The 27444-nt window shown below is 41.4% G+C and overlaps 1 protein-coding gene across 12 annotated transcripts in view; it reads left to right on the top strand.

The window, feature by feature from the left end:
- RGS6 (regulator of G protein signaling 6) overlaps positions 1–27444 on the top strand; it is a 483467-nt gene that overhangs the window by 320234 nt on the left and 135789 nt on the right. For all 12 annotated transcript variants that reach the window (XM_059691684.1, XM_059691693.1, XM_059691692.1 and 9 more), the window contains one exon: positions 12853–12952. In XM_059691684.1, the coding sequence (XP_059547667.1) occupies positions 12853–12952 (100 nt within the window). The remainder of the gene's footprint in view (positions 1–12852; positions 12953–27444) is intronic.

Here is a 27444-nt window from a genome sequence, read left to right as displayed (position 1 = left end):
AGGGGCTAGTCTATCCCACCTCCACCCACACCCTTTCACCTGCAGCCCCTCACCTGGGCCTGCCTGCCTTAGAATTCAAGCCTCAGACTCCACCCCTCCTCTCACCCCCCACTTCCCGTGTCCCCAGCCCTCTGGGTGGTCCTGTTCTCCGGGTTCCCCGGTGAGAGTTGGCTCATCTGATGACCTAATTCATCCTAGAGAGGATGAGGCTCACAGGTTAACAAGCTTCCTTTCCAAACTGACGTAGTTGCACTCTAAGGTACTAAGTGACTCCTGGGGGCCGGGCGTGGCCTCAGGCAGTGCTTCTGGAGCTGCCCAGTGGCGGGCCCAGGATCCCTATATGGAGGGGGCCCAGGATCCCTATATGGAGGGGGCCCAGGCCCACAGTGCTCGCTCAGAAGCTGCATTTGCAGCGCAAGCACGCTCTTTCCTGGGACTTGGTTTGACTTCAGTTGATAGATATGCCAACGTCTACCCCTGCCGTTTCATGCTGTCACGAGATCTAGGTCACGTGCTCCTACGCTCACTATAGTTTGTGGAGGTTCTTCTTGGTCTGGTGTCAGAGGGGAACGTGGTCTATTCCTAATGTGGCCCCTTCCATGCGCTGTTTCATTTCATTCATCCTAAGAACAAATTAACTTTTTTGTTGTTGCTGCTGCTGCATTATACTGTAAGTCTTCAGTTGACTCAAATGCAAAATATCTTAATTTGTGCTGCTGAGTCACTTCTCTCTCAAACTGTCTGTGTGGTGTTCTACCTGTGTACGCTAAGTGTAAGAGTCAACATTTATTCCTTATTACAGGTAGTTTAGAGTCAACAGAAGGCCAACGCTAATCATGATGTTCCTCACTCGATTCTGGAAACCAGCGTTTTCCTCCCCCTTCTGGTTTTGAATGCAGTTGGTGAATCTGGAATTCATTCCCAGCCCTCATGTCAGACATAGTCCTGGCTTTTGGAAAGCCAGAGCTTTGAAGTAGTATGTGTGTGGCTTCCTGGAAATCATACAAAATGCAAGACATCAAATTAGTCCATTTGGCATGTGGAACACTGTCTAATCTGGAAATAATTAGTCACCATCTGGGGGGGGAGGGGTGGGATGCGGAGGGAAGAGAGAGAGGAGAGGAAGGGAGCATGAGAGGAAATCATTTTCATTACATGTTTAACAGAAATACTTGAAAACCAGTTTCTGTAATCTGTAAAGTCATGAGGGGTGTATTAGTTTGCTAGGGCTGCTGAGACAAAATATTACAGACCAGGTAGCCTAAACAACATACATTTATTGCCTCAAAGTTCTGGAGTCTAGTCATCTGGGATCCATGCACTGTCTGAAATCAGGTAGTTTCTCACATTTGCATCTCTCCTCCCCGCCTCCTGGTTCCATGCGACTCCTTAACCCACAAGTAGAGGAAGGAGAAGGCCTTTTTCATGTAGACACAGGTGCTCTACATATAACCTTTTCTTCTCTTCTTCCTCCTGGTGGCTGTGTGGGGTAGACAGCAACTTCCCCATTTAAACATGAAGTTAGGCTGGAAAGGTAGATGGATGCCAAATGATAGAGGACCTTAATTTCGATAGTCAGTAACTTGGCATTTCTTTTGTAGTAGTAGGGAGCCACAGCGGGCTTTTGAGAGGAGATGATTTCCATAAAGTTTTCTAAGCTCTAAAATTCACTCCAGTTGCCAGTTCAGTTATTAAGCCTGGAGTAGGGCACAGTGTTGAGGAAGAGTCAGAACGGAAGTGAGTCAGAAAGGACAAGTGATTCCAGAGTCCAGGGTGTCCTTGGGGTCAGAAGCAGGACAAGGTCTTATGTTCCTTGCTCCTCTCCAGGAGTAAAACATTGTAATATTCCAGGACCAGTTTTTCTTTGGAAACACAGATATTGACCTCTCTTCAGCAGTAAGGCGGGAAGTGATATACATGTTAAAACTAGAATATTTCTGTGGAAACTTAATATGAACGGCCTCATGTTCAAATCTGGAGCATGTTATAGTGCTCTGCCTGGTTACTTGAGCTATGCTGCACGTGGTACTCCTTCTACAATTCTCCTTGGTGGGCTCGGTTGAAGCATGTGGCAAGGTAAAATTTGAGATGGGGTGAGGGGGGGAGGATATTCGTTTTTCCATATGTAGAATGTGGTGTTAGAGTTAATTAATGAGCTACTGTGACCCATTTAAGAAGCTCCTGGAAATAACCTCTGAGCCACCCATCTAATTGGTCCCAAATAGACCAAAACCTGAGGCATATCAAATGCCACGGAAGCAATTACTTCAGGTTATAGACAGATATCGCTCCTGTCCTTATCCCTGACTTCTTCCCCCAAGCAGACTGCCACAGTTCCCGGTTGACCAGTATTTTGACTGTCAAGCTGTTCAAAAGGAGCAGAGAGTAGTGGAGTTAGAGGAAATTCACTCAGTTTTTCCCCAGGAGGAGAAAATACTAATCTGTTTTGGAAACAATGCAGAATACTGATTTTCCAAACATTTACTCATGAATAGGTCACTGTATGTATTAGTTTTCTATTGCTGCTGTAACAAATTACCACAAGTTGAATGCCTACAGACAGCATATATCTTACAATTCTGTAGGACAGAAACCTGAAATAGGCCCTCTGGGTTAAAATCAAGGGGTTGGCAGAGCTGCATACCTTTCTGAAGGCTTTAGGGGACCATCTATTTCCTTGCCTTTACTGGCTTCTAGAAGCCACCCACATTCCTTAGCTTGTGGACCCTCCCTCCTTCCTCAAAGCCAGCAAAGCCCCACCTCTCTGATGCTTTCTCTCTGGTCACATCTCTCTCTGACTACAGCTGGGAAAAGTCCTCGTCTTTCAAGGACTCGTGTGATTAGACAGCCCATCTGGATAATCCAGGATAATCACCCCATCCCAAGGTCCTTAACCTTAATCACAGCTACAAAGTCCCTTCGCCATGTAAGATAACGTGTTCACAGTAATTAGGATGTGGGCATCTTTGAGGGGGGGGGGGGACCATTATTCTGCCTTCCACACTGTGGATTAAATTTTGCAATATAGGATGTGGCCCCATCTCCCACATCTTCTTCCACTCAGCTGAAGCCTTACTTGCATGAACCAAGGCCTCCCAGGAGCTGCCCTGGCTGCTGGTGTGGTGATCCCAGGAGCCAGCTCTGGAGCAGGACTGCCTGGGTCTCATCCAAATAGTCTCATTATTCATCAGTCTCATTTGGCCTTGGACAGTTTACCTTTCCCTAAGCATCCGTGTGCTTATCTGTAAAGAGGGGGTGGCTCTCAATAAACAGCAGATGGCATACTCACGTTGGGGTAATTTGAGGAGCTTGGAATAGAGATTTTAGGTTCTCTGACATTGCTAGAGTGTTTCATTAGTTTGTGTTTATTTTCCTCGTTTGCATTGTAGCTGGTCTTCTGCAGTCAGAGATTCCTTATTCTGTGGTTTGCTCAAAGGATCTGCTCCGCTCTTGTTTCCAAGCAAACAACAGATTCTTATATAAGAGAAACAGTGCCTTCTAATGCTTGGCTACTCCAGCCAAGCTCAGGGGAGAGTAATCCCCCCTAAAGCATCATCAAGAAGCCATTTGTTCACTGACCTAGAACTTCATTCTTGCCTGCTTTTCTCCTCAATCACATGGGGAAGAATGTTTTCCATAAAAGTAATTTATGAAGCACCACATATGGTAATATTAAAACCATAAAAATAAGCCTCCGGGAGACAAATCAAATAATGCTGCTTCATCCTTCTACCCTGGCATGGCCCTGGGTAATGAATGTCATGTATGATACTTTGGGGAACTGACTTCTAGCTCAGCTGGTACATGGGTGCCTGTGGAGCAATTCCTTGAACACTGTTGCTAAAATTTATGGAATCTTGAGGCTTCTGTTTATTTAACCCATTTCCAAAGCAGAATGATCTTAAAAATGTACATACCAACGGACAGGTATCAACACCCCTAAGATCCTAATATATTAAGCATTCCATTCAATGCTGGAATCCAAGATAAAATTCTTTAGGAATATAACACTCATGGCATTCATTCATTCATGCATGCATGCATTCATTCAATAAATATTTACTGAGCACCAACTATTAAGATTAAATGGTGAGAAAAACAGTCTAGTGAAAAATGCAAGTCCAAATTAAAGTGATACAGAGGAAAGCTATAGGGTTCTATAAGATTTTATAACAGAATAATCACTGAGAAACCTATAGATAGATTTTAAGCAGATGAATTAAATGGTCATATTTTTCGTAGAGTATCACACAGGCTGCAGTGCAGAGAACAGATCTGAGAAGAATCAAGGCCAGCTCAACCATCCTTTATGAATGCTCTTTAGTGCGGGGTCTTTGTGGTAGACATTGTTGTTTGGTTAAGCTAACCCCATTTCCATTCTCCCCTTCTCATTCTTCCATGTGGTGTTGAGGCTGGAAAAGCTAAATACCCTTTTCCCCAGCTTCCTTTGCAGCTACATGTGGTCATGGACCCCGTTCTGGCCAATGAGACTAGAGCAGAGATCTGTTGGGATATTCTGGGAAGGAATATGATTTTCTGGATACTAGGAACAAGTACAGCTATACCAACACTCTCCACTTTCCACCTTTCTTCTTTTTTAACATAAAAGTGATGCCTGAGATTAGGGTAGCTATCTGGCAACCATGAGGGAAAGGCCATGATGGTAATTCACAGAGTTAAGTATGCCAGTGGCCACTCACATACAGATTGCTTATTACATGGGGAAAAAATAGACCCCCATGTTTGGAGATTGCACTTTTTTTACTTTCTATCAAAAGCATACTAGACACATACGGTGATTCAAAAGTAAGTTTAACTGAAAACAAATTAACTGGCATTTCAACCATTATCATAGCTAGTACAAGGAATTTGAAAATTTCCCTCCTGTCATTGAAATCACAGGCTTTTGAGTGGGATGATGAAAAATGGAGGGAGCCTTTGATGGTTCCCCTTCCAAGGACCTCGGAGAGTGATACTCCTTAGTATTTCACCTCCTAGCTTCTTTAGAACCCATACTTGGCCCTTCTGTCTCCAACACATCCTTAACTTCTAGCCTAGATCCCTGAGCCTTTCTGAAAAAGTTTAGTCCATGATGAAGGGGAACAGAGTCTGTCTTTTACCTACTCTTATAGGTGTTCAGTACATGTCCACTAAGCCAGTAAGTGAAGCTGAGTACACTTAAAAATTGACAATAGCAGTGTGCTGTGTTTTTAAAAATAAAAATGAGAAAAGGCCCAATCTATGGAACACATATGGGACAGAGCATGCTCAATGAAGCATGCACATTTTGGATTAAGAAATATGATTATCATTTGCCAGTTCCGATTTCTGCCTCTGGGCTGATAAGATGTGTCCAAAAACTTGTTTTCACTCATTCTCAGATACGAAAACAGAAGGGGTCTTTAATGAAATGCAGGAGCTGAACTGACAGTCATTAGTGCTAGAAACAGGCAAGTGATTGCAAAGTCAAGTTGCAACGCTTCAATAAAAAAGACCTTCATGCCTGAGGCATACTCTGCCTTCTTTACTAAAGTTGTGGTGGATTTTTTTTAAGCAACGACAACATAGCTTGCTTAGTCTTAACATTTTTAAATCTTCCACTAAGGAAATATTGGAGGAGCTAAATAAATTAGTTCATTGGATAATTAATTTTTAGAAACAAAACTGATATTGGCCCTTTGTCATTTCTGTTAGCAGAGATGAGCAGGCATGGGACTGGTCAAGAAAGATCAGTGTCAGGGCCACTTGGACGTTTGTCTCAATCTGGCTTCTGATGCCATTTGTCCAACATGATTTCTCAAAGCATCAAAACTCCGTGGTCCTTCCCAGCACCCTCCCCACACCTTGTACTTCTTAGCTCAGGGGAGCATTCTGCATGGATCCACCTGGGAGATGGGCAACATGGGGAATGGGAACCCCGAGGTCTGATTACCTGTCCTACCCTTTACTCACAGACACAAGTTTGCATTTGTCAAGTAAGACAAGTCTCTTGTGTTTTAGAACAAGGAATGTTGTTTAACAACCAGAGCTATTGCTGTAGAGATGAGGGAAGTGACATCCTGAAAGGTTAAGTAACTTGTCCATGGTCAACACAGCAAGTCAGTGAAGCTGAGACCAGCATTTCTCTCAGGCCTCAGACTTACTGTCCTGCTGTCCTTCTGTGGCTTTAGTTTGAAAAGAGAGGATTGCTTCTCCTCCTTCTCTCTTATACTTCATAGCTATTTCAATGAACTATCTCTGCCATCTCATAATATTCCTCTTTTCAGAGAAAACCCACCCTGTGGTATAATGATTTCCATTTTCTCCTGCTGTTTAGAAAAGGTTTTACCTGCATGTTAGTGTGGAGCTTGGATCTCCTTGGAGAAGGGCATCCTGGTTGTTGTGACCCATCCAGGCAGAACCAGCCAAGCCGGCCAAGTGGTTTCTCTGCATCGCTTGGCTGTCAGATAAGGGCCACCTGCTACCTGATGGGCACAGTGAAACTTAGGTCCAACAAGCTCCCCAGTGACACAGAACTTCATATTAAAGAATGCCAGGGAATTGATGTTGCTCTTCCTCAGGAACAAAGGTGTCGGAAGTTAGATAGACCTGAACAATCAAGAAAATATAAATATATATATGCCTTCCCATCTCTCTGTTCCCAACCCAGAAGATGTGATCTACCAGTACAAGATAAATCCAACTAAACCCTTGAGACAAAGAGAGAGAAGGCTGAGCTCATCGGTCATTGGGCCCAAATCAATCCTGAGATGGCTGATAAACTGATTATCTGGATCAATTTCTCTGTTTCCTGCTCTACCCCCTCAGGACTGAACTAAACTTTCCCTTCAATACAAACAGTATTAAGTGTCTGTATCTGAAAAGCATGTTGGCAGGCACTGGTTAAGGATAAAAAGATAAATCTTAGATTTGATAGGCAGAGCTTGGGCATTAATTAGAGTCAGGAAGACTTGGGTAAGGATCCTGGCTTTTGCCATTTACTAGCTTTGTGTCATTGGATAAATCACTTAAACTTTCTGAGCCTCAATTTCAACATGTAGACACAATTTTGCTGCATAGAAAACCACCCCAGACGCAGTGGCATATAACAATAAGCATTCATTTCTTCCTCATGAGCCTGCAGGACAGCTGAGGTTTGATTGATTTAGTCAGGGATGGGCCCCTTCTGCTCCACATGTCTCTCACCTTCCTTGGAATAACAACTATCTGCTGCAGAAGGGCAAGAGAAAAGGGTGACCCTAACCATGCAGATATCTTGAAATCCTCTATTCACATCATGTTCAATAGCAGCATCCCATTAGCCAGGCAAGACACATGACCAAGCCAAAAAGTCAAGAAGCAGACCCTCTGCCCTCCATGAGTCCAGGCCAGAATTTAGGTGTATATTAATATATGGAGGAATCAAGAACTGGGAACCAATGAAACATTCTTCTATTCCTCTGATGTTGTAAATTATTGCTAGAGTGTAACCCCTTTCTGGTCAGTTAAGGGGATTGTTCTTTCGATCCAGCTGTGACCTCTAATGAGTGTTATACCTCTCCATACATTGTAGGCCAGCATAAGAAGTTAGGGCTTGGGTGACCACTTTGTAGTTTACACAGGTGTTGAATTATAATGTTATATACAGTGGGGCCTTGATTTACGAGTTTAATTCGTTCCGTGACGGAGCTCGTAACTCAAATTACTCATATGTCAAATCAATTTTCACCATTACAATAAATTGAAATGCCATTAGTCTGTTCCAGACACCCAAAAAAAAAACCGCAATTGTTTTGTTAAATGTTTTTAAAGAAGAAAAATGTATTTAAAAATAACGAATATTATATAAAAACACAATACTGAACAATAGAATGTAGTGCAATGAACTTGTTTTATTAAGTTTAATGTACAGCATTTACCTTGGAGATCAAACGACTTAAAGCTGCTGATGGAGTTGGAGGAGAAAGGCTGAACTGAATAACTGAATAACTGAATCTTATTTGCTGATTTTTGCCCTTTTCGCCACGCTTTCATCACTTTCATCTACAGGAGTTTTCGATAAAAACCTGTCCAATGAGATCTGTTTCATCCTCCCTTTCAGAATATTTCTGAAATGAGTTAGGCAAGTGTCATTAAATAGCTCCATCGCACGCCCAGTAGCAATTTTTTCTGGATGTTTCTTTTGAACAAAGTCTGAAAGTTTCTCCCACATTCCCAACATTTCCTTTATCTCACTTATAGAGATAACCTCTTCCTCCTCCTCCTCTTCCTCCTCCTCCTCCTCCTCCTCCTCTTCCTCCTCCTCCTCCTCCTCCTCCTCCTCCTCCTCCTCCTCCTCCTCCTCCTCCTCCTCTTCCTCCTCCTCCTCCTCCTGTGTCATCTATTTCCTGCAAAACCTCCGTGTGCTGCTGCGTCTGTAGCTCCTTTAGCTCCTGCGTTGTCAGTTCCTTGGAGTGCTCCTCGATGAGCTCGTTGATGTCACCTTCCTTTATATCCGCACTCGCTGCCTCACCATGTCTGACAACGGAATGAATGCCGGTCCTCTTTTTAAAATTTTCGAACCAGCCCTGACTGGCTTTAAACAGCTCGCCCGATGCCTCGTCCATTGCAGTGCCTGGGGTCTGCTGCAGCAAATCAGCGTAAATAGCTTGTGCCTTCTCGCAGATTATAGCCTTCGTCATGGTATCTCCTGCGAGCTGCTTCTCCGTTAACCACACCATTAGCAGTTTCTCCATATTTTCATGGATAGATGTGCGCTGTTTAGAAATTATTTTAACGCCCTTGGCTGGAGGTGTAGCCTGTATCGACTCCTTCTGCTTCAGGATGGTGCAGATCGTAGACGTGCTACGCTCGCACGGCTTCGCCAAGTCGATTACACGCACACCTTGGTCATGTTTTGCGATAATTTATTTCTTTAATTCAATGCACATCATCCGCTTCTTCTTCTCAGCACTGTCCTTCGCACTTACTTTCTTCAGATTCATGGCTGAAAAAAGAAGTTTTGCAAAATAACTGCAAGCACAAATGCGAGCACAACACTGATGCTTCAACTAAGAGCTAACCGCTTAAAGTGAACGAGTGAGACACGTGATGCTGGGCTGATGTTGTGGCGTTCACTGTGACGTTCGCTGCGCCAACTAGCGATAGGGTATCTGAAGCTGGCTCGTAACCCAAATTTTAGCTCGCAACTCAAAGCAAAACATCGGCCGAGAGACGGCTCGTATCTCGAAAAACTCGTTAGTCGGGACACTCGTAAGTCAAGGCCCCACTGTACCTGAAATTTATCTATATTTATAAAAGCCTAAGCGACTGTCACAACCGAAACAACCAAACGGACGACTGAACAGGCTGTGTGGGGCGACCAGGCTGGCAGGGGGGTTAGTGAGGAACGACCAAATGACTGAGCAGCAGGCTGTGTGGGGCAACCAGGCCAGCAGGGGGGCAGTTGGAGGTGATCAGGCTGGCAGAGGGGGGCAGTGAGGGTAACCAGGCTGGCGGGGGGGCAGTTGGGGACAACCAGGCTGGCAGGGGGTGCAGTAAGGGGCAACCAGGCAGGGAGGGAGGGCATTGGGGGCTACCAGGACAGCAGGGGGGCAGTTGCGGGTGACCAGGCCGACAGGGGGGCCAGTTGGGGGTGACCAGGCCAGCAGAGGGGGCAGTTAGGGGCAATCAGGCAGGCAGACAGGTGAGCAGTTAGGAGCCAGTGGTCCCAGATTGTGAGAGGGATATCCAACTGCCGGTTTAGGCCCAATCCTCAGGACATCCCCCAAGGGGTCCCAGATTGGAAAGGGTGAAGGCTGGGCTGAGGGGACACCCCCCACCTGCACAAATTTCATGCACCAGGCCTCTAGTCCTATATAATAAAAGCCCAGCAACCAATGGTGGAATGACCAGAGCAACTGGTCGACCAGTTGCTATGACATGCATTGACCACCAGGGGCTGCCCTCTGGTGGTCAGTGCACTACCACAGTGGGAGTGCCACTCGGCTGACTGGGATGAGCAGCTGCTCCCATTGTGAACCCCAAGCCAATGGGCAGGAACCTGGGCTGCCATTGTTTCCTCCTTGCTCCAAGCTCCTCCTCCTCACTCCCTGCCACCTCCTCCGGATGCCTGTAGGCTGCACAGCGCTGCTGCCAGGTTTACAGAGCTGATCCTGGAGGCTGGGAGATGACCCTGGGTTCGTGGCCGCCACAGGACTGAGGCCTACTCCGCCACCTCTCAGTGCTATTGTCCCTGGGCCCAGCCTCGACTGGGTCCCCTGGAGAGGTGAATGCTCTGGCTCCACAGAAGATGCCAGACCAGGGAGCAGCCACTCAGAGAGCGGGTCCACAGCTGCTCAGCTGACCAGGATGAGCTGTGGTCCCACAACAGGCCAATCCCTGCAGACCACGCCCCCCAACAGTTCATGAATCCCGTGTACCAGGCCTCTAGTATAATAATAATAAAGATTCAATGGTGTGATAAAGCAACTAAACAGAGCAGAGGATAAGAGAATCATGGAGACTAATCTTTAAGTGCAGCTCACATCAGCAGAGAATGGAAAGCATTACCATCTAATGATGTCAGGGTTCTAACCGAATTGAAATATTGGCTTCCCTCCAATTCCCCATGATTTTCAGGCCATTCCCTAAAAAGCAGCAATGTAACTCATGTTGGGTTTCAGATAGCACAATTGATGAAAGCATAGATTACTTTGAAAATGTCCATTTTTCTAGGAATTACTCTCCTTGACTATCAGTAATACTCAAGCTATTCTAAATCGTTGGGCCGTGTGTCGAGGACAGAAGGTGGGGCACTAGTTGAAACTATGAACATGAATGTAAATGACAATCCTTTTCCTGTCATTTAACAGAATGAAGGTCTTCAGAGAATGACCCCTTTTCCTAGCATGACATATCCATCCATTGCCTAAGACAGTGGTTTCCAACCTTTCAGACCTCACAGATCACCAGTGGTCCGTGGACCACCGGTTGGCAACCACTGGCCTAAGATGTCAGAAGCTTCAGATACCCTCTCACTAGTAGTACCTCTCAGGAAAACCCAGAAATACCCAGGGGAGAATGGTCTCCATTCTGGGCTGGGTTTTTTTTGGAATCTTATCAGTTGGCAGAGCAACCTAGGTGTGTGGAAGCCTGAGCTCTGGGATCTATGGCTGGGTTCAAACTCAGATCCACAACTGGGTAGCTGGGTGACCTGGGGCCGGTTGTTTAATCTCCGTGGTGGTCATGGATGCTACTCACAGGGGTCAGTTTCCCTCTCCTCCTGGCACCCAGAAGACTCCTTTGCGGTTGGGTAGTGCCGTGTAACTAGTTCTGGCCAAGGAATTGTGAGTAAATGAGTTCTGTGTAACTTCTGGGCTTTCATATTTAATAACCAGTGTAAGATTCTCCAGAATTTTCTTTTGTCCCTCCTACACAACGACCAGCAACATCCCAGACGGTGGCTGCTTTGTCAGCCTGGGCTGACCGTGAGCAGTCTCCCTGGTGACCTGTATGTAATAGACTTGTAGCAGGAGAAAGAAAAAAAAACTTGGTTTTAGTAAGCCATCATGATTTTGAGGGTTATTTGTTACCACAACATAACCTTATCTACCCTGATTTATATACCTCATTAAATCTTCATTATTTTAATCTAAAAATAATGATAATAGTATAATCTAGTTTATGAAATAATCATGGGGATTAAATAGGGTGATATGTGTGCGATACTTAGAGTGGTACCTAGCACACAATAAATTCTGAATATATTTTACCTATTGTGTGTGCGTATATGTATATGTATATACATATATATTATTAAGATATGCCATATCCTAACTTTGTCTCTAGCAAGTTATCTACTTATTTCAAAGAAGTTATTAGTCATCTGACTGAGAAATTCCCTTACCCTCAAATTGCATTCCTAGTATGTTAGACAAGGTATGTTTAAATTTCTACACTTAAAATCTATTAAGTAATAACTCGGGAAACCCATCTTGGTGTTTCAAAGATACTTTGTGGCTCAGGGAAACAAAATGTGTGAGAAAGCTAAACATTATCCTCTCCCCTTTTCCAGCTGCTCTCCCCCCCCCCCCCCGCCACCCCCCCTTAACTCTCCAAACAAAAAGTCCTTACTACAGATTCTTCTGTACCATATTCTGAAGATTTCTGCCCAGGGTTGTAAATTCTTAGCAACAAACTGGTTTCCCAGTTTAGGCCCCTATAACCTTGAGAGTCCATCACCTCTCTCTATTCTGTTTTCACTGTATGTGCATAGTATCTGGTTTCATCAGTAAGATTTCCCCTGGCTCCAGGCCACAGCCCCTCATGGTCTTTCTCTGAGAGTGTGGTCTTCTTTCGTCCTAAAGGAGAGAATCCTGTCCTTGCTCTACCTTAGCCCTGGCTCAAGGTGGCCCCCTTCACACCACCACTCACAACCACCGAGACTTGTCCTCCAGCTTCTTCAGCCCTGCCTATACTTTCTAACAGTAGCATGTTAATATATTTAGTTAAACTATAGGAAATTGCTATTTTTAGGTTGAATATGGAAATTTCATATGGTTGGACATATATGTGAACCCATTTTGCAAAAGAGAAGTGATTTCACCACAACCATGTTGGATCCTATCGAGAATCTTATGTGTTTCTCCCTCCTTACCTTGTTAAACTGAGGGTTATTCTTACAGACCATACTTTATGCTTTTGTATGTAATCCCCTAACCTCCCACCCACAACACGTGGTCTACAGACGATCCTACTGCTGTATGTATTGACTGACATTTCCTGATACCTATTGTTGGCATGCGCCTTCCCACATTTTGACTATTTATAAAGGTGTCATTTACTATTACTCTGTGGGAGACAATAACACTTCTTTTCTTTAACCTCTTTCAGATTGAAGACATCATTACAAAGATGCAAGATGACAAGACAGGAGGTGTGCCCATCAGAACAGTCAAGAGCTTTCTCTCCAAAATCCCCAGTGTTGTCACAGGTAAACATTCTTCTTATAAGGTTTTGGAGGCAACAGGGAAAGGCTGAAGAGTTGTGTAGCCTTGATTGTGATCTGGGGGGTGTCTAAGAATTTGTGAATAGTAAAGATGGTACCTTCAACATACTTCTTACCGTTGAGGGTGGTCCTGGTTTCTAGGAAGAGGCTACTCTTTGCTGATAATTCAGAATGGTCTTACCATGCCTGACCAGCCCTTCTGTGTATAGATTAAGGATTCTGGGAAATAACAAGTGCATTAATAAACAGGCTATCCCATCAGCAATCTGGCCTACAGGATGTAGATAAGCACAAAAATGTTAAAGAACTTATTTTAGTTTCAAAAAAGCTTTAAGAAAGTCTTATGTTCAGATTCTACAAAATGCCTTTAAGTTTTTTAACTTATTGTACTCAAACTCCTAAAAGAAGTGGTTTTAAAGATGTTTTTCTGCGTTATTTTGGGGGCTGCAGTTGTGTGTTTTGTGTGCTCACTCACCAATAAAAAGGAGTGGACTATTGATACATATACCAACTTGGGTGAATCTCAAAGTAATTTTTCTGAGTGAAAGAAGCCAGTCTCAAAAGGTTAGATAATATATGATTCCATTTATATGACATTTCAAAAACTATAGTGCTGGAGAACAGATTCATGGTTACCAGGGATTGGGAATTATGGGAAGAATGTGCTACAAAGGGATAGTGCAAGGGAATTTTAGGAGGCAATGGAACTGTTCTGTATCCTGCTTGTGGTGGTGAGCTGCTAACATGAATCAGCAAAAGTAATTGAGGAGTACATACTTCCACTTGTTTGTACCTTCTTCGATCTCTTTTTTCAACGTCGTGTAGTTTTCTGAGTATAGGTCTTTTACCTTCTTGGTTAAATTTATTCCTAAGTATCTTAATTTTTTGTTGTTGCAGTGGTAAATGGGATTGTCTCGTTAGTTTCTCTTTCTGAGAGTTCATTATTGGTGTATAAAAATGCTGTTAATTTCTGGATGTTAATTTTGTATCCTGCTACTTTCCCAGATTCATTTATTAAATCTAGTAGTTTTGGGGTGAAGTTTTTAGGGGGAAGAGATTAACCAAAGAACCTATATTCGTGTATACACTGCCCATGGACACAGACATTAGGATGGTGAAGGCCTAGGGTTGGGTAGGAACCAGGTGAAGGGAAGCAATGGGTAAAAAAAAAGGGGGGGGGGAAGACATCTGTAATGCTCTCAACAATAAAGATTTTTTAATATTAAAAAAGAAATGGAAGAGTAGCTGGAGACAAGAAGAAAAATCAGGAGGATATGGTTTCTTGGAAGCCAAATTTTCAAAAAAGTGATTCAAGGAAGAGTAGAATTGATCTACTATGTAAAAAAATCAACTAAGATTAGGACTAAGAATCGACAATTGAATTTAGCAACATCAAAATTGATTGCTGACCTTGATAAGTGCACATTCCATGAAGCATTGAGGGCAAAAGCCTCATTGGAGTTGGTTCAAGTCAGAATGGGAAGAAAGCAATTTGAATAAGTGAGTGTAATTAATCTTTGAAGGAATTTTCCTTAAAAGGAAGAAATGCAGTAGTATCTAAATGGGTAAATGGGGGTCAGGACTTGCAGGATTTCAAATAATATGGAAGTGGTAATATGTTTATAATGATGAGAATGGCTCACTCAAACGGGAAAAGTGGTACAAGAGAAACAGGGAAAATTCAAGAAGTGCTATCAGCAAGTAGGTAAGAGATTGAATGTAATGCATAGATAGGTGGGAAGACTTGGCTAGGAAGATGTACAATTTATTCATAGAAAAAAGAGGGGATTCATAATACATACACAGAGGTACAAATAAGCATAGAAATGTGGTAGGAGCTCTTAGAAGTTTTCTTCTAATTGTTTCTATTTTCTTAGTAATATGGGAAGCAAAGAGGGTAAGATGCTGAAGGTCTGGGGAGAAATTAGAAGCTATAAAAGAAATCTAGGAAAGTAAAGAGATTAATTGGCTAGGGAAATAGAATTTTGAGTGTTAGGTAGCATTAAGGACTCTCTTGAGATTATTAACATTTATGAATTTAAGGAGAGGCAATTCTTTCTCCAGCCAATTTAGCTCCCCAGATGTGGGCACCTATTAGGTAGAAAGTTGGACTTAATTAGGGCTATATCAAATGTAAGAGTATGATAAATCAAGAAAGAGGAAGAGAACAACCAAAAGGATTGACCATTAAATTTTCACTGAATAATGAGATAGGTAAGGAACAGTGAAGAGTAGTAATTACAATAAATTTTAAGTCCAGTGGCAAAGGAGTTTTGGAGTTGGAGGTGAGAGTAAGAGAGCTAAAAATATAGGAGGTGGCGATTGGATAGTGGAATATCTAGGGTTGCAATATATTAGTGGTGACAACAAGTAAGGTATGACCAAGGGAATAAATGACTAAGATCGGATAAAGGACAAGATCTGTGGAAGAGAGAAAGTCAAGTTGAAAGAAGTAGCCATGATTTTGGTAGATTGAGCTATCTGGATATTGAAATCACTACTGGGAGAGTGTTAGAGAGGGTGGTTGTGGATCTGTGGTTAAAATCTTTATAGAGACAGTGGCCCAGGGATCAATAAATGACTTTCACAACAAAAAGCCTAGGTCATTTAACCTGATGTCATGGGCGTCAAAGCTGAGTGGGTTTTGTGTGTGTGTGTTTTTTTTAAAGAAGAGGGAGGGGATAAAGGCAGTCTGAAAGAAGCCATAAGAAACATAAGCCATGAGATCACTGACCTGCCTTCAAACCCCATGATGTATAAGGCATGTGAGGCAAAACAGCTGCCATCTAAGAGGGCTGCAGGGAACCATGGTCACTGGGGAAGAATAAGAAGATGAAAGGAATATTGATTGAAAAGTGGAGGATATAAAATGTTTTACTTATGATTGACCATGAGTTCCAGAGATCAAGTGAAAGTATTTCAGAAAACCGTGAATGTATGACCAGGGGAGTAAATGTCCACAGTTGCTAGGTCCCAGGCACTAGAATAGCCACAGCAGATATAAAGATGAATGGAAACCTAATCTCTACTTTCAAAAGCTATTAAGTTAGTGAGAGAAACAGACACTGGTAGAACAATAACTATATGAGCTGTGTGCTATAATAGAAGAATGAACAAAGCCCAGAGGAGAGAATTGTGAGTTTCTCTTGAGTTTATCTAGAACATTTCTCTAAGAATGTATATCAGTATCTTGCATAACCAACCACCACAAACCATAATGAATCTTTATTTCTCATGATCATGATTCCATGAATTGGCAATCCAGGCAGTTCTTCTCCCTATCTCACCAATAAGGCCCTACTCATCTGATAGTTCAGTTGATGCCACAGCAATGCTTAGTCTTAGCTGGGACTTCAATTCTCCTCCATATTGCCTTGTACCCCCAAAAGGGTAAACTGGGCTTCTTCACAGCCTGATAGTCTCAGAGTGCCAAGAGGGAGAAGATGAAAACTATAAGGCTTCTTAAAGCCGAGGCTCCAGAACTCATACAATGTCAAGTCCACCACAATCTATTCTTTAAAGCAAATCCCAAGACCAGCCCTGACTGAAGAGGGGAGAGAAACCAACTCCACCTCCTGGGGTAGGAGTAGCAATGTCAGGTTGACCTGGGGAGACATGACTCATTGGAGGCCATTATTATAATTATCTACCACATTAATAATTTTAGAACTAGGCCTTAAACATGAGTAGAAAACTGGGGAAAGTAATTAAAGGTGGAGAAAAAAGATTTTTTTTTTCATAGGCCCAAATGCATGAAAAGTATACCAGGTTACAGTCAAAATGGTTTTGTTTATGGAGTTGGAATTTAAAACACATTTATGGAGTGTTGAGACTAGTTAGGGAATCTTTAGATGAGGGAGTCTAAGCAAGTAATAAGGAGGGCTCTTTCAACAACAATCACAGCATCAACTGAAACCATAATTCTAGAGCTACACCTCATTTAGTCTTAACAAAAATCCTATAAAATAGGAACTGTTATCGCCATTTTGTAATTGAAGAAACTGCAAATTCAAGAGCCTAAATTACTTTTTCAAGGTCACACAAGTAGTCAAAATTATACCTTTCATCTTTTTGTCAGATTGGCAAAAGGTATAATATATATTTTGGTGTGCCACAGAATTTTAGTAATTAGTTTACCTGCACCATGAAATGAAAATGGTTGAAAATCACTACGGTAGACATATCCTGGGACTAATGCCTGCCAATTCCAGGAAACCAGCCAGGTTGCATGGCCTTTCCCATCTGTAATAGACAGTTATTCAAGGATAATTCTCCATCACCTGAATGTCATGAGGAATTTTCCAGGGACTTTGAAGATTAATTTCTTCCAGGCTACCCTCAGAAACATAAATTCCTAGCCTATAAGAGCCATAAGATACATCTAGTCTCACTTATTCTTGCAGAAACATGATATAATGTACTCAAAAAACCACACAGCTTGTTAGGGACAAAACCAAAGAGAGAATATGGATTCCTCACTACCATTGCAATGCTGTTAATTCCATTAACTCATGCAGAAGACTATAGACTCCTGAATTGGAACAGTTCCTTACAGGTGTCTGATGCCTTCCCACTGAACATGAGAATAGCTTGGGTAGTTTGTTAAAAATACAGATCCCTGGGCATCCCCATGGGCCTGGACTCTGAACCTTCTATTTTCAGCATCTGCCCAGATTATCTAATCTAACCTGTCTGAATTTGAAAATCAGCACAACCACCACGTTCCTGCAAAGTGCTCCCCACCTTCTGCTTTAATAGCCTCTAACGGTGAATGTCATCTCTCCTTCCATCTTTGGACAACTTTGACCTGTAAAAACTTCTTCCTTATAACAAATTGAAACTTACCCACCTCCTTGTAGTTTTAACCCATTAGTCTCAATTCAACCTCTTTCTCAAAATCTAAGAATAGAAAAATGAATCTGATTTAAAAGTATACCCACCTGGCTCTTTCTTACGAATTTTTATTATACAAATAATGTTCCGATTATATGCTATGCACATGCATTTTTATTCTGCTTATCTCAGCACATTTTTTCATGTGTACATTTCTATCTCTCTTTATAGCCTATAAATTTCTTTCTTATGGCTTTATGTAGTTATAAATATTTTTGAGTATTTGTCTATGGCTTATTAACAGAACACTTTGTGTAAAAGGGTTTAGGGCTACAAGCTAGTTGTATGACTTGAGCTGGTAAATGGGTGACTTTTGGGCATCACCAGCCTAACTGCCCTCTGTTTCCTCATTTGTGGATTAATAGGCTTGGATTAAACAGTATCTATGATCTATTCTGGCTCTGATCTTCTGTGGTTCTTCACAGGATCTGTGTGGACTTAATGCTTTCTAATTAGTCCTCTAGATGGTCTAATGAATCTACCCCTAGGTTAACCTAGGTCATCCATTTTCTCGTGAACTGTGATACTCCCAGATGAGAAAACAAGAGAACCAGATTAGGAAACCTGAGAGTTACCCAACAATTAGTCAACATTCTTGATCTTGTTAGTCTACCTGCTACCTAGAAACAAACACAAAGAGGCAGCCAAAAATAAGGAGGCAAAGAATCATGGCCTCTCCCTCCCACCCCCCGCGCCAGAAACTAGACCACCTTCTTACCCCACACACAAGAATAAACTCAAAATGCATTAAAGACTTAAATGTAAGACTCAAAACCATAAAAATCCTAGAAGAAAACATAGGAAGTAAAATCTCGGACATTTCTCATAACAATATATTTTCTCATATGTCTCCTTCCTTAGGCAAGGGAAAGAAAAGAAAAAAATAAACATATGAAACTACATCAGACTAAAAAGTTTTTGCACAGCAAAGGAAGCCATCGACAAAATTAAAAGACAATTCACTGAACAGGAGAACATATTTGCCAGTCATACATCTGATAAGGGGTTAATATCCAAAATTTATAAAGAACTTATACAACCCAGCACCAATAAAACAAACAATCCAATTAAAAAATGGACAAAGAACCTGAAAAGACACTTCTCCAGAGAGGACACACAGATGGCCAATAGAATATGAAAGGATGCTTAATGTCACTAATCATCGGAGAAATGCAAATTAAAACCACAATGAGATATCACCTCACACCTGTCAGAATGGTGTTTATCAGTAAATCAACAAACAACAAGTGCTATCTAGGATGTGGAGAAAGGGGAACCCTAGTGTACTGTTTGGTGGGATTGCAGATTGGTGCAGCCACTGTGGAAAACAGTATTGAGTTACCTCAAAAAATGAAAAATGGAACTGCCTCATGATCCAGCAATTCTACTTGTGGGACTATATCCAAAGAAACCCAAAACACTAATTCAAAAGGATATATGCACCCTTATGTTCATAGCAGCATTGAAACAACCCAAGTGCCCATCAGTAGATGAGTGGATAAAAAAGCTGTGGTACATTTACACAATAGAATACTACTTGGCTATAAAAATAGGAAATCATACCTTTTGCGATGGCATAGATGGACCTGGAGAGTATTACGCTAAGTGAAATGAGACAGTCAGAGAAAGGTAAATACTATACGATTTCATTTATAGGTGGAATCTAATGAACAAAATAAACAAACTAACAATATAGAAACACACTCATAGAGACAGAGAACAGACTAACAGCTGTCAGAGGGCAGGAGGTCTTGGGGATTGATTGAAAATGGTGAAGGAATGAAGCAAAAATAGAAAATAAAAACTCATACACACAGACAACAGTAGGGTGATTACTAGAGGGCAGCGTGTGTGAGGGGAGGTAGAAGAGGATAAAGGAGGGATAAATGGTGACGTAAGAAGATTTGACTTTGGGTGGTGAACACACAATACAACATACAGGTGATATATTATAAAATTGTACACTTAAAACCTATATAATTTTATTAACCATTGTCACCCCAACAAATTCAGTAAAAATAAGAAATTACCAAAACTGGCATATAAAGAATTTTAAAATTGAATAAGTATATACCTGTTTAAAGGAATTGAATTTACAGTTAAAAATTTCCCCATAAACAAAACTAGTCCATATTAGCTTCCTAGGTAAATTCTATTAAAGATTTAAAGGAAGAAATAATACTATTTTTACATTGACAAGGTGAGAATACTTCCCAGATCATTTTATGAAACTAAGATTATCCTGATACCAAAAATAGACCAAGGTGTTACAGAAAAGAAAACCAAGTACAATGTCTCTCGTGAAAATCACTACAAAAAATGTTAAACAAAATATTAGCAAATTGAGTCAAATAATATCTTTAAGTCAGGAGTTGGCAAGCTTTCTGTTAAAGCCAAGTGGCAAATACTGTGGGCAATGTGAGCCATACAGTCTCTGTTGCAATTATTCAACTCTGCCTTTGTAATCCCCAAATAGCCACAGATAACATATAAATGATGGGAGTGGCTGTGTCTCTATGAAATTGTATTCATAAAAATAGGTGGCAGGCCATAGTTTGTATCCCATAAACAGAATATTGAGCAGAAGAAGGCAAATGCAGAAGAAAATATACTGTATGATTTCATTTACATAAAATTCAAAAAGCAAACTAGGGAATGGTAGTATTGAGGGATATATAAGAGGTGATGAAAGTGACCACAGAAATAGAGAAGTGACTACCATTTACCTCTACAGGACAGGAGTGTACTGTGATCAGGATAATATATTCAACACTCCTGAAGTGCTGGGGAAACTTTCTTAACCATTATTATGGTAACATGAATATTTTATTTAAATAATTCAAACAGTACATATTTATATGTAATGTTTTATGATTCTTTAAAAGGTTTTTCCCCTTTTTTGTCTTTTTCTATTTTTTAAAATAATTCTTTTTTGTTGAAAGTATTACATACTTTCCCCCTTTTCCCCCCATTGACCCCTCCAGCCCACCCCCACCCCCCACCCCAGGTCTTCAGCACATTTTAATAAAAAGTAACTTGGCCCAGCTGGTATGGCTCAGTGGTTGAGTATTGATCTATGAACCAGGCAGAAGGTCACACTTTGATTCCTGGTCAGGGAATAAGCCCGGGTTGCTGGCTCAGTCCCCAGTAGGGTGCCTGTAGGAGGCAGCCAATCAATGAGTCTCTCTCATCATTGATGTTTCTATCTCCCTCTTCTTCTTCCTTCCTCTCTCTGAAATCAACAAAAATATGTTTAAAAAATAATAATTTGAAGTCAGAGTAGTGAATAAGGTCCAGGAAATGTCAATTGTCAATGAAAAGTCCCAATTTTGATTTAAATAAGGTATGACTCTGAATAAATGAAGCTGGTTTTCTCATTGTCCTTATAAACTGGTTCATAAATTTAACTTCAAAGAGGACTTCCAAAAACATTTGTAGCACAGCCAATACTAATGGAAATAAGGATCTAGCCTCTGAGAGGCCAACGCTGAAAAATACAAAGCTTGATTAAATATTGACTATGCTGTGTTTGCCTTAACAAATATAACTCTGCTATACCACATTTTCTTTGTATTCATGCATTTTTGCTTTCTTCTAATGAAGTTCATTTTAGAACATCCAGAAATCCTGTCAAGTTATACTGTGAAAGCAAAAGGCATAACTCTGATATTCTTGGCCTTTGTGCCATTAAAATCTTACTCTGAATGTCACATCCAATTCATCTTTTTCACATGTTTCCTGTTTGATTTTTTACCACTTTGAAAAGAAGTGCTAAGTGGAATAAAAGAAGGAAAAGACAGTTCACTTATTAAAAGTGAAAATATACCACATCGCCCTCTAATTTGTGCTCTTGAATTTCTTTTTCAGCACCCATTAAAAGGTCTGTTTCAGAGTGAGATAAAATTTAAGAGGAGACTGAAGTCCGTTAATTAATTAAATGTAATTGGCCCAGGGTCACTGAGACTTTTCAAAGGTAAAAATCAGGAAACTAGTGTAGGCTCCTTGCCCTATAACAAAGGATGGTGGGTTAGCAACGACTATTGATTTTATTGAATCAACTGTTGCCTCATAGGATCTATACACTCAATTGGCTGGATGTGTTGCTGGAAGGAAGACTAGCAAAATCATGTTGCTAGTAGGAAGTCTCTGCAAAGATTGTGAGCATGGAGACCATTAATTTTCAGCTTAGCTCCTTATGCAGTTGATTTTATCATTTTGTTCAACTCAGTACAGTGGCACCAGATAAAGCTATAATTTATGGCAACACAAAAATTTTTTTAATAACATTTAAAAATAATTATGGCATGCATTATATACTTAAAAATTTAAAGCCAAATTTAGAAGTTGTCATTGTGTCATCTATGAAGACTTTTTTTTGTCTTAAACATATCAACTCTTGTTTTTTGTGTGTGTTTTTGTTTTGGTGTTTGGTTTTTTTGGTCTTAAACATATCAACTTCCATAAGGCATGTTTTACACAAATAAAGCCTAACTCTATCTTCAGTTGCAACCAGAGGAAATTTGAGTTATTTTTATATAAAACTTGGATGATAACACCTAATCTAGTTTTGGGTTCTAAGACATCATTTTCTAGATCCAGGAATAATACTATTGCCTGGCCAGCATGGGTCAGTGGTTGAGTATCAACCTATGAACCAGGAGGTCACAGTTTAATTCCCAGTCAAGGCACATGCCCAGGTTGCAGGCTCTATCCCCAGTGTGGGGCATGAAGGAAGCAGTCAATCAATGGTTCTCTCTCATCATTGATGTTTCTCTCTTTCTCTCTCTCTCTCTCTCTCTCTCTCTCTCTCTCTCTCTCTCTCTCTTTCTCTCTCTTTCCCTCCCTATCCCTCTCCCTCTCCCTCTCCCTCCCTCTCTCCTTCCCTCTCTGAAATCAATGAAAACATAGGTTTTAAAAATAATAATAGTATTGAGGCAGGATCTTCTGCAGAGTTCTACCTTATAGATTCTTCAGGCAATATTTCCCTAGGGTATTGTTTTCCTGAGAATTAATGAGGACAGCAACATTTGTTGAGCTCATCATAGCTAACACTTGGCTATCAGCCTTATCTGAAGCATTCCCATCTTTATCCTGATGTATATAAGCAAACTGCTGGGGTGGAGTGTGGGCTGGAGAGTCCAAAGAGGGCACTCTACAAGACTCACTCAATGTTCATAACTTTTCCTAAACAACACTCCATAAATCTAAGTATTTCCTGCCTCTAAAACAAGTGAGGAGGGCTGGAAAATAGGGACCATAGGGTGGTATGATGCCCAAGGAGAAAGATGTGGAATCCTGACCCCCAGAACCCCTGTGACTCCTAAAATCTCAAGGAAGGATCTCAGTGGAGATTGAAGAAAAGGTAGAGAAAGGAGAAATGAAGCAGAGCTCATCTTGCTCCACCCCAAGACCCTATGGACAGGGCTGGTTAAAGGGAAAGAAATGAGTCAAATTTGGATTTAAATTTTAAACTGAATTGCAAGTAACCAGAAAGCTAAAGAGTCCACCTAAGACATCACTAAAAAGAGCAAAAAAGATTTGACTTTTCATGTTTGAGGACAGGGGTAGGGGAAAAGTAGTCATTTCATGTCTGTACCTCATTGCATTCATATCCTATATAATAAAAGGGTAATATGTAAATCGACTGAAGGGCAGAACAACCAATCACTATGATGCACACTGAACCACGGGGCAGCTCACACATGTGGGTATCAGGCAACCAAGCTGAGAAGGAGACACTTCAGTGCCATCACTGGGAGATGATGGAAATACTTGTTTTAGTCTTGGTTATTATTAGAGTGAAAGAAAGGAGGGAAAAATCTCCCTAGATAATTCCTAATCTAAGATCCTAAGTCTCCTCTTGCTGGTTTGGTGTCTTACCCAACCCCGTGTGACCTGGAAGAGCCAAGCAACAATATAAAGTTCTCCATTTTGGTTCTGCCCTAAGGTGCTGGCAGAAGCAAGTACATCTCATCTCTGGAGGAGCACACTGTAAATATGGATCTTGAAAAGTCCCCTAAAAAACAAAAATCACCAGAAATGCAAGAAAACAAACCTAACCTAGCCGGTGTTGTCCAGTGCTTGAGTGTCGACCCATAAACCAGGAGGTCACAGTTCAATTCCCTGTCAGGGCACATGCCTGAGTTGCTGGCTCAATCTCCAGTGGTGATGGGGGGGGGGGGGGCGGGGGTATAGGAGGCAGCCAATCGATGATGTTTCTCTATCATTGATGTTCTGTCTCTCTATCCCTCTCCCTTGCTCTCTAAAAATCAATAAAAACATTTTTTTTAAAGAAAACAAACCTATATGAGTGAAAGTTGGCGGCAAGCACAAATAGCAAAATTCAACCCATGAAGATGGCAGATGTTGGAATTATTATCTACGCATGTAGACTAATTATTAGGTCCGACCATATGAAATTGCCATTCTTGTATGTCCAAACTAGGCAATATCTGCAATTTCACATATTTAACCTGATATTTTTTTTTCAGAAATGAGAGGGTTTTGGAAGCATAACCTTTTAATGAATGTTTTTAAATATCCCCACAAATAAATAACCAGGTTTTTGCATAGGGGTTTTGCCAACATTCAATAAACAAATAGGTTTGATCTTATATAAACTTTTAGAAACAATAGAAAAAAAGACAAATCACTCTCCAACTCATTCTATGAGATTAATTCAACTTTACTATCCAAACTGGACAGTGCCAATGTGGCACAGGGAAATTTGTTTTATAAACATAGATGAAAAAATCCTAAACAAAATAGCAGGAAACTAAATCTACAAACACTAGGAGGAAAATGATCATAGCCCTTGTGGGGTAAAGAAAATAGACACTCACGGAGCAGGACTGGCTCTTGTAAAGAGCTAGAAACACTGAGAGGTGGAGGCACAGGGGCTGTAAAGGTGCTGGTATCACCTTTACTGGTTAGTGGGTCCAAGGATGTCATTCGGTTATTATACATTTAAAACCAGGGTTTAGAATTGCATGGTGATGTCTATACTTTAAATATATCTATACCTTGAGTGAATATGTGTTTTTATTGAGATATAATTGAGATGTACAACATAATGATTCAATATTCATGTATGTTGTGAAGTGACATAAGTCTAGTTAACATCACCACACCTATAGTTTTTTCCTTGTGATGAAAACGTTTAGATGTAACAATTTTTAGATATTCAATACTATAGTCATTATTAACTATAGTCACCATGCCGTACATTGCACCCCGTGACTTATTTACTTTTTAACTGCACATTTGTCCCTTCCACCCTCTTCACCCATTTCTCCTCTCCCCACACCCTCCCTCTGCCAAACACCAGTCTGTTTCTGTACCAGTCAATCTGTATGATTTCAGTGTGTTGGGTTTTGTTTGGTGGTGGTGTGTTGTTGTTTTTAAGATTCTATGTATAAGTGAGATCATGAAGTATTTGTCTTTCTCTGTCTGACTTATTTCACTTAGCATCATGTCCTCAAGGTCCTTCCACTGTTGTTGCAAATGGCAGGATTTCCTTCTTCTTCTTCTTCTTCTTTTTTCCCCCAAAGCTTACAGGCCCTTGTACAAACTTAATATCCTCATTTGTGAGATAATGTCTGGTTTATCCTAATATGATTCTACTCTATTATTTTTACCTGACCTTTCAATCCATTGATTTATTTGAACTCTTAATTTGTTCTAATTAGGAGATTTACAGGTAGAAGTGAATGTGAAAGCAATAATAAGCCACATGAAGAAAGGAACACCTATTTTAAACTTCTATTGCCTTATTAAACTAGACAACAACAGCAATAAAATCGATCTAAAGTCCACTCATGAAGGATTTCCTTCTGTTATATGGCTGAACAAAACTACATTTTCTTTATCCACTCATCTATCAATGGACATTCATTTTATGTATATATTGATGATGAATTTCACAATGAAATTCTTAGAGCTTATAACTGTATATAGTATATGTTATAATTACAACCCTGTAAAAATTATATGCATGCACATGAGTGTGTGTGGACGTGTGTGGACGAGAGAGGGAAGAGAAAGAGGTGGGGGAGGGAGGGAGAGAGAGAAAGGAAGGAGTTTCAAAGGAATATAAACTAAAAATACAAGTATATCATGAGATGGAGCTAAAGGAACATGCTTGCATTTAGAAGATGAGTTGGACTTTGCTGTGCTTTTGGAGATCCCTGCCTCATACATCTAACTTTGGCTTTTAGCTGACAGGAGACCATCGAAAACCATTCAAGCTTATATATGTTCAAACAGGCTGCCTTACTCTGGGTGCCCTGTCTTTCTCCCACCTTGTCAAGCTCCTATAAACAAACCTGCAACATGATCCCTCAGACTGCTCCCTGGTTATTATCCAGTGACCACCTATTCTGTTAGTAACAGCCCCAAACATCCTAGGTTCCTGCATGGAGCTGCCACCTCCCTCCGTAGGGCCACATGTCCTGCTCTAAGCAAGACTCTCACCCAGTTCCCTCTGTTTTACTCCCCCGCCCAGGGAAGGTTATTGATCCTTGGAGAACTGAGGGCATGGCTGTGGAAGCCAAGCACTCCAAATGCAGCAGCAAAGAGGGGCTGGGAGTGGGGAGATCTGTCTGTAGAAAATTTTAAAATAATACGAAAATTCAGTCTGCTTTATGTTATCACCATGCAATTCTAAATAATGTCAGTGTTGAAATACCCCCACCCAAAATTATTTTGTTGGTCCCAGATTTCTTAATTGTACAGTTACTATTGAGTTATAATAATATATATAAGCTTCCAATGAGCACATTTTAATTACCTATCCTATATAATAAAAGAGAAACATGGGAATTAGCCATAACTTCGCTACCCTTCCCATTGGCTAATCAGGGCAATATGCAAATTAACTGCCAACCAAGATGGCGGCCGGCAGCCAGGCAACTGACGCGAACAGGAGGTTTGCTTGCTCCAGTGACGGAGGAAGCCAAGGTTCCCCGCCTGCTGCTGCTGGGCTCTGAGCTGCTCTCTAAGAAACATTGTTACAAATATAGAAGCTAAATAAAACCCCAGAAACCTGCTTTCAGTCAGCCGGGATCTCAGAGCTGGAGTTACAACAAAGTTTCAAATACAGAAGGTAAACAAAGCCAGAAACCTGCTTTCAGCAGCCGAGGTCTCACAGCTAAAGCCGGCTCTCAGCTCCAGTGACAGCCATAGAAGGTAAATAAATCCAAGAATTAAAAAATAAAAAGGAAAAAAGGAAAGGTTGGGAGCTTCAGTCACCCACCAGCCTGAAAACAGCCCTCAGCCCCTCACCCAGACTGGCCAGGCACCCCAGTGGGGACCTCCACCCTGAAGGGGGTGTGACCAGATGCAAACAGCCATCAGCCCCTCACCCAGGCTGGCCAGGCACCCCAGTGGGGATCCCCACCCTGATCCAGGACACCCTTCAGGGCAAACCAGCCGTCCCCCACCTGTGCACCAGGCCTCTATCCTATATAGTAAAAGGGTAATATGCCTCCCAGCACCAGGATCAGCAGAGCAGCGAGGCCTCCCAGCACCGGGATCAGCGGAGCAGCGAGGCCTCCTGGCCCCTGGAGCAGCATGACAGGGGGCAG

This window comes from Myotis daubentonii, chromosome 1, assembly GCF_963259705.1.
Source record: "Myotis daubentonii chromosome 1, mMyoDau2.1, whole genome shotgun sequence".
Lineage (NCBI taxonomy): Eukaryota > Metazoa > Chordata > Mammalia > Chiroptera > Vespertilionidae > Myotis > Myotis daubentonii.
This window is presented reverse-complemented; position numbering and strand designations above follow the sequence as displayed.